The 8,430-nt window shown below is 44.8% G+C and overlaps 1 protein-coding gene across 1 annotated transcript; it reads left to right on the top strand.

Annotated features, from left to right (window-relative positions):
* Positions 1–428: 428 nt before the first annotated feature.
* tyrp1b (tyrosinase-related protein 1b) lies at positions 429–5,721 on the top strand. Its single transcript, XM_084379563.1, has 9 exons — positions 429–462; positions 1,254–1,612; positions 1,845–1,953; positions 2,619–2,832; positions 3,109–3,313; positions 4,561–4,728; positions 4,973–5,152; positions 5,242–5,388; positions 5,465–5,721. The coding sequence occupies exons 1-9, from the start codon at positions 449–451 to the stop codon at positions 5,668–5,670; spliced, it is 1,602 nt and encodes a 533-aa protein (XP_084235689.1). The 5' UTR covers positions 429–448; the 3' UTR covers positions 5,671–5,721.
* The last annotated feature ends 2,709 nt before the right edge of the window (positions 5,722–8,430 follow it).

Below are 8,430 nucleotides of genomic sequence, written 5' to 3'. Positions count from 1 at the left end.
CAAATTAAAATGATAATGTTATATTTGTGTTTCCATTCTTGCCCCCCAGGATGAATTTTCTTCTCAATTTAAGCGCACAAACTGAGTAACTACAGGGAGCAAATGACTCACTTGTGCGCTCAGGTTATCAAGACTTTTTCCCCAGACACTGGACAGCCTCTACAGATATGGAGCCATCATATAGTTAGCCATCTCACAGTTGAGTCTTTTTATTGTGTGTGTGACCACACACGCACACACACTGGCGTCATTTGGGTTATGATCACAAGGCGTATGAATGAGTATTTGAGAAGGGGCTTGAACCCTCAAGTGTAGCCATGTGTACTGTGTGTCTACTGTGTGTGTGCTTACACAAGGCCTGGTCATGCGCTCAGCAGCTATTTAAGCCAAGAAATAAGAATGGGCCGACTCTTGGGGGGCTACAGTTCTGCAGACAGAGAGGAGCAGCATGCACAGTCAGAGGTAGGGGATTCACACTGATGCCTTTTCACATAGTGAACTGTAGACATAAGACAAATGTACAATTAAGCTACTGGCAAAGTTAAATAATAAAAAAAAAAAAATCAAAACAGTTTTATTTCTGCCACAGATTCAGTGTTGTGCGTGGTTAAGTAGTGCATTCAATAAGAGGCGGTATCTGGTGCAAAAGATATGTAAAACACTTTTTTTTCCCCAAGTTTTTTTTTTTTTTTAATTGGTAGCTTTTGTTTGGTGGCTGTTATCACTGTTTTGTTGTAAAGTAATTGCTCCTGCCAAATTGTTAGTCACTCCTTCATTCATCCCTAATCAACAAGCTTCAAAAGACAAGCAAATCTAACTCAAAAAAAAAAGGTTGAGGCAAATCATCTCTTGCCGTCTATTGTTGAAAGCATTTTTGAACTTGTAAGAGTTGAAAGCTAATGGCTTTGTGAATTATGAATAACGACTGAAGCTGCCTGCAGGGGCATGTAAGAACTGAAGTTTCAGAATAATGTTAAGACAACCGGCTTTAACAAGAGAACACAAACCGAGTGAATTGTTCTTGAGCTTAATTGAAGTGTATGTCTGCAGTGTATTGAATTTTTTGGTCTTCATCTTGCCGAATGTGTGAGGATGGCGGCCCCCTGCAACCCTGAACATGATAAGTGGTTTAGAAAAAGATGGATGGATGGATGGATGGATGTAAAACAACTCTCAACACGTAAAGTTTCTACTCTTTCTCTACTCTAAAATACTCGTCCCCTTCTTTCATCTTCCTTCTCTGTGGATGGCAGCATGTGGAGATTGGGTCTCCTGCTGGTGACCCTGTGTGCCACCCAAACGCTGGCCCAGTTCCCCCGGGCGTGTGTCACCCCCGAGGGGCTGCGGAGTGGCCAGTGCTGCCCGTCTCTTTCAGGGGCGGCGGGGGATGAGTGTGGTTTGAGCACAGGGAGGGGGCAGTGTGTGACCATCGCTGCAGACAACCGGCGCCACGGTCCCCAGTACCCTTATGCTGGACGTGATGACAGAGAGAGGTGGCCACTGAGATTTTTCAACCGCACTTGCCAGTGTAATGGGAATTTCACCGGCTACAACTGTGGGCGCTGTCGACACGGGATGACTGGACCGAACTGTGATCAGAGGATCTCTGTGGGTAAGAAAGTGGATGCTGGCCCAGGTCAGCATTAGCAACCTAAAAATTCAGCCTCCTACTGTACAATTTAAGATCTCAGTGGGCCTCAAAGATGTGGGGAAATACATGAGTCAAGGGAGTGACGGAAACATTTATTGTCAGGGAAAAGACATGTATATGTTAATTTTTAATAATCTTTCCTCCTCTCTTCCTGGCCCCCTGTCTTCTCCTTCCCCCATTAACCTCGCTCCAGTAAGGAGGAATATCATGCAGATGAGCACGGCTGAGAAGCAGGCATTTGTGAATGCTTTGGACCAGGCTAAGAGGACCGTCCACCCTGACTTGGTCATCTGCACAAGACGGTACAAACATGAGCATATATCATTCTGTATGGGCTCGATTATAATTAAAATACAGTCAGAATATTCCACGAATTAATGAAGTAATTTCAAAGGAAGACTGATCTTTATTCAGCCAGTCTTTGGTCTCGTATCAAGACAGTTTCGCCCAAGGATCTGCAGACTCAGTCTAGCTGAGTCTGGCAGTTAAAAGCGCTGTAATATAGCTATGGGTGAGCCCATGCTGTGTTTTGAAAATTATCAGTGAAATCGTCAAACTTCTCATGGCGGCTTTCTGTTGAAGCTGCAGGTGGAAGAACAAATTATCAGTTTAGGCAGGTGTGGTGGGATTCGTAATCTTTTAAGTAACAGTACATAAATCTATGAATAACCTCCTACCAAGTCAGCTGAGGATTATAGTAGATTAATTTTCTCAGCAATTCGCAGCTGCAGGTAGAAGAACCCTTTTAACCTCTTAATGAAAAAATTAAATTTCTTCTGTGTTAATGGCCAAGCCTGGGATCTTAGCTGCAGGCCTTATATTGGAAGTCGCTCTCAGCAGCTACACACAGAAACAAAAATTTGCAGTTCAGCTCTCACACATCAAATCAACCAATATGAAAATCTGACAAGCAAGAAGGTAAACAGAGCTGTGTGGAGGTGAACACGTCTGCTCCACTCATCTGCAGGTACCAGGAGGTGTTCGGGCCCGATGGCAACACACCGCAGTTTGAGAACATCACCATTTACAACTACTTTGTTTGGAGCCACTACTACTCAGTCAGTAAAACCTTCCTGGGGCCGGGCCAGGCCAGCTTTGGCGGCGTTGACTTCTCCCATGAGGGCCCGGGTTTTGTCACTTGGCACCGATTTCATCTGCTGCAACTGGAGAGAGACATGCAGGTGAGCGGAGGGCAGGAAGGGAGGAAGGGAAGGGAAAGGAAAAAGGGAAGCAGGGGAGGCTTTTGGGGCTGATGGAGTGATGAAGGAGGAAGTGAGGACAGGAGAAGCCGAGGAAGGAAAGAGGCAGAGTGAGGAGCTGTCCTGGAGAAGAGAGGGAGGGAAACAGACAGAGAAGTAAAAGAGAAAATGAGAGGGGAATGAAAGTGCAAAGATCTTCAATCAGTAAAATATAAATATTGATCCATCCCTGAACACCTGCCTTCTTCCTTTATGCAGGACATGCTGGGCGACGCCACCTTCGCCCTGCCTTACTGGAACTTTGCCATCGGAGGCAGCGATTGTGACATCTGCACCGACGACCTGCTGGGAGCCAGGAGCTCCTTCGATATGAGCTCGCTCAGCGCCAACTCCGTGTTCTCCCAGTGGAGGGTCATCTGCGAGAGCGTGGAAGACTACGACACGATGGGCACCGTGTGCAACAGTAAGGGCCGGATGCAGACAACACAAACTACAACCGCACTGTGCAGGGGAACAGCGTTGACGTACAGCGTAGTCTCAGCTGCATCAGGAAAGAGGGCAAAGAGCTCATAAAGAGAGCATGTAGAACATAAGCTGCTATAAATAATACCTCACAGCTGTTGTGCTGCATCCGATATTGCCCGCTATTACTACAGTTTGTTTGAAACTGCTCAACTCGTTAGGCAACACTACTTCTCAGTTGCACCCAAAGTATTGTAAACGCTTGGTTCTGAACCTTTTTTTTTTTTTTCAAACTCAGCTAGCCTAATTTCTCTGGGGCTAACATAAGAACACAGTAGCTTTTCAAGCGTTAATTCCCAATGGGTCAAGCAGTTTAGACCAGGATAAGGCAACCCTGTGTAACACTGTAATGCGCTGGACTTTAGGTGATCAGATTTGCGGGGATCGGATCTCATTCCACACTGGCGCCAGATTACAAACACAAAGTTTTCGAGACTTCATTCATACAATATTTCTTTTCATCTTCATCTGCGGTATAATAGAATCAATCCTCTTTTACTCTACTACAAACAGATTAGGCGGGGTGGGTCCCTTTTGAACAATCCAACATGTATAAGAGAAAAGCTGAGGGAATTCGGTAGCAGGTACAACATGTGATTGGTGGACGTGTGAGTGATCTGTCTCATTAATCCCCTTGGAGAGTCGTGACAGGCCCCGGTATTTCGTGCGTCGACAAGCTAGCGTCTCCTTAAATGGGTTAGAGGGGGGGTTGCCTCATTTGTGCGTGTGCTCGTTGAAGACAGGAATCGAGCAGTCTACCGGTTCCTTTGATCTGAGGGAATAATCTTCAAACAGACAGACAAGTCGGTTATGTAGCCTTCTGTTTATGCGCTCGTGTGCGTGTGTGTTTACGTCCATGTGGGAGAGGGGGGGAAAAAGACAGAAAGAGATCATGCGTGCAAGAGGGGAAAAAAGAAAACCTTCTGTTTCACTCACTGCTGTTGACTTTCAGTGAATTATTAAAAAAGAAAACTGCCATCCTGTCATGTTTAAGGCTGATCAAACTAGTCTAGACTCCTCCGTAGAATTAGAGTTGAATAAAACAACAATTCTAATCATCTCACTTCTCTGGCCTGTGTCTCGACTACAAGAAAAAGTGCCTTACAACAAGTTGTTCAAGTTATAAGAGTAGATCACTTGAGTCAGACAATATTATCTCTAACTGTGGGTTCTGTCCTTATCACTCAGGCACAGAGACCAGCCCCATTAGGAGAAACCCAGCGGGCAACGTGGCTCGGCCCATGGTGCAGAGGCTGCCAGAGCCCCAGGATGTGTTGGACTGTCTGGAGCTCAACACCTTCGACACTCCACCTTACTACTCCACTTCCTCCGAGAGCTTCAGGAACACGATTGAAGGTGTGCAGTTGTGCGTCACGGGTCAGAATCGAACCTAAGATTAAACATCTCCCTTCGAGCTCAGTCTCCAGTGCTGCTGAAGTGCGGTGTGACTGCACAGATACGAGCACCAAGCCAAGAACATAAACACACACACTAAACCCTCCACCCACATACAGATTGTTAGCTCCATAACATTTGTTGTTCCTAATTTTGGTAAATCAAGGCTTTCATTTAATGACTTTTTGTGTTCCCTGTTTTGTAGGCTACAGCGCCCCCCAGGGGATGTACGACCCGGTGATCCGCAGCCTCCACAACTTGGCTCACCTCTTCCTCAACGGGACGGGCGGACAGACTCACCTTTCGCCCAACGATCCCATCTTTGTCCTGCTGCACACGTTCACCGACGCCATCTTCGACGAGTGGCTCAGCAGGCACCAAGCAGGTGCGCACCGGCTCAACTAGACACAGAAACATAACCCACTCAGGAGGATGTTTGAGACGGATAAACCTACTTTTTCCCTCATCCTGCAGGTGAACTAGTTTACCCGGAGGAGAACGCTCCCATTGGGCACAACCGCAGATTCAACATGGTTCCTTTCTGGCCTCCTGTCACCAATGCTGAGATGTTTCTCCCTGCCCCAGAAAACCTGGGATACTCTTATGAGGTCCAGTGGCCAAGTGAGTAGCAGCACCCACACATACACACACATATCCACAAAAAGCCAACGACCCCTGATGACCACTTCTTCCACAGCTCGTGCCTACACCCTGTCTGAGATCATCACCATCGCCATTGTTGCGGCGGTGCTCGTGGTGGCAGTGGTGGGAGGCGTCATCGCCTGTGCAGTGCGCGCCCGCTCCTACCGCTCAGCCGAGGCCCTGGAGCCACTGTTAGGGGAGACCTTCCGACGCTACTCAGAAGATGACCGGAGGCTGGACAAATCACAGTCTGTTGTCTAAATTCATGCCTTTCCAGAGAGGCCGTAACATTTTAATGCAGTTGTGCTGTTTTTTTTTTATTCCCTAACTTCTTCTAATAAAGTTGAACTGGTTTTGAACCCAGAGTCTGTGTTTCCGTGTCAGTGCATTCGCTATAAATTGCGAGGCTGGTAAGAGCCTGTTGTTTTCTGACACATACAGCAGAAGTGATCAGTCTGCAGTCAAGAGGTCAGACTGCCTGGAGCAGCCAGGCTTTTAATGAAAGGGGAAATGGCTGGTAGACGATATAGGTGACTGTTTCTCCCCTACATTGTCCCTTCATCAGTTCGAATATGTTCATGCTGACAAAGTGTGACGTCTGTGTTCCTGGTCTTTAGGTCACTAACTGTGAAGAATACACTGCATGGTATGAACACACCACAGAAGGTCTCAATACAAGAGGCTTTTGGCTGCAGGCACAAATTTGCTTGTCTGAAGCCCGAGGCTAACAGGCAAATCAAACCGTTTAGTTTTCATGTTGCTTCTCACCGATGAGTCAGATCGAGTCCATGCAAATGCCTGTGTGTTCATAACAGCACACACACCGCCCCCATGTGGATGTAACAAATAACTGCAACAGGAGGTAACTTCTATAACAAATCATGTTTAACTCATGCATGATGCATGATGATTAATGCAGGATGCATCATGAATTCCTGTCTCTAACCATAAACATAAGCACGTCACTATGACTGTGATTAGTTCACATCAGTTAAGGAATGTCAGCAGATACATTATACATTAATTAATATGTAATAAAGAAAGGCGCAGAAAAAATGTGATTTACAGTATGTAACTGCTTATGGATTTATGTTTAATATCAACAGTTTGCATCTCTCGACCAAAAACAAGAAATTCATATTTCTGCCAGAATATGTGCTGTCCTGCTTTCAGAGAGGCTGAGTAACATTGAAGCTTAATTTACTGATGTGTTATAAATTAAGACTGTATATCTTGCTGCATGTAGGTTATAACAAAGGTCGGCTGAATAAAACTTTAAGTTTTGCTGGACCAGAACCCCGAATCATGACCAGGATTTAGACAAATTCTTCAACAACGAGCTGTATGATCTCACACTCCTTAAAGCTCCATGTAAATACCATAACGAACATTCACTAAACTTTAATTCTAGATGGAAAGGTTATCCGGCAATATGCGCCATTAACTACGACAATGAAGCTGCTACATACCTCAGACACACTTTTCACATACTTAACAGTGGTACAAAAGAGGAGCAGGGTCAGAGAGCTTGCACACAGCTGACAGTGAGGACTTCAGTGGTACGTCATGTGTTCACCATAACCTCAACACTGTTTAGTGGAATTTTGCTCTTGCATGTAGGCCTGTGTGATTTTAGCTTGATTTTTGAGCTACATTATGCGGATAAGGCCACTCCGAAACAGAAATTACCAGTTCCTTTGTCGTATAATGACCTTTTCATCTGCTGGGAAAGGCCACTTTGAGTCTTTGAATCGTGGCCTCTTAGAAAATTGCGAGAATGGAAATAGCAGCCCCCTGCCACTGCGTAATTACACAGTAAAGCAATCATGCAACATCTACTATGTACTTATGATCCCAGGTTGCACATGTGAGGCTAAAGTCAGGGCTGTGACTACCGTTGAGGACAGAGAGGTTATGTACTCTCTAGTGTACTTTTCTGGATATTTAGGTGCAGTTTACATTTCATCAAAGGTGTAACTTACCTTAGTGGGCTTAGAAAAAAGCAAGTACCATTATTTATTTGCCTCAGTGTCTTAACTCTGACAATTTTTAGGAAATAAAACGATATAAGGACAATTGTAGAAAACTGCTACAGGGCTGATATGTAAAGAAATCGTTGAATGAAATAATGGATTAAAGAAAGAAATGTCATAAGAAAAGAGAAGAGAGAAAGAAAAGTGGTATTATATGATCGACAGATCTTTGTTTTAATGAGTCATAGCTTAAAACTCATAACAAGATGATGCTTTGTGTCATGCAGTGCTTCTCTGCTATGACTGCATGACTGTTTCTAATTATTTCTTGCTTCAGGCTATGCCTCTGAATAAAACAGAATAACATAGGGTTGTGTGACTCTCTGTGCCGAAATCCCCATCAGTCCAGCTCATTGTTTGTGTGAGCTGGTGGCATCTAAATTGACAACTTTAATTGACTGTAACTACTCTAGAACTGCAGTATGTACAGTGACCTCACTAATTCCTGCCGGGATATTTTTATCTTTCTTTAAGGAAAGCAAAATTTTAAGACTCAGCACTGGACTGAATTGCTTAGGATTGGCATTTTTGCAGTGCAAGCTGGTATCTTAAAAGGAATCTCATGGGAATAGATGGAGAAGAAGAAGAAGATTTTTTGGATCCACCATCAGTTGGCTGTTCTCTCTGTACCAGCAGGTTACAGTGACAGCTAAAAGACACAATCCTGTGGATTTATTAATATGGATAGATGTGACAGTCACACACAGAGCATTCATTTGGCCACCGCTACCCTCCCGGGAAAGAGGATCATTAGTGCTTTTCATGTCAAGTGTCCTCTCATGAAACTCATCCTATTCTCAACTGCAGAAAAAACGCATACAGTTTTGCATCCACAGTAGACAGGCCCGACTGTAGGTTTTTAAAGAGGATAGGAAGGGCCATGGGATGGAGAAGGTCTCATTGCTTGTGGCCTGCTGGCATACTCATAAATGTTTGAGGGAAAGGGAATTTGAGCCTGGTTGTGAAAACCAGCAGATCAGTTTTCTTG

Source organism: Pagrus pagrus, assembly GCF_965226575.1.
Source record: "Pagrus pagrus genome assembly, chromosome: 2".
NCBI classification, from domain to species: Eukaryota; Metazoa; Chordata; class Actinopteri; order Spariformes; family Sparidae; genus Pagrus; species Pagrus pagrus.
Note: the sequence above shows the minus strand (reverse complement) of the source record. Positions and strands in the feature narration are given on the sequence as shown.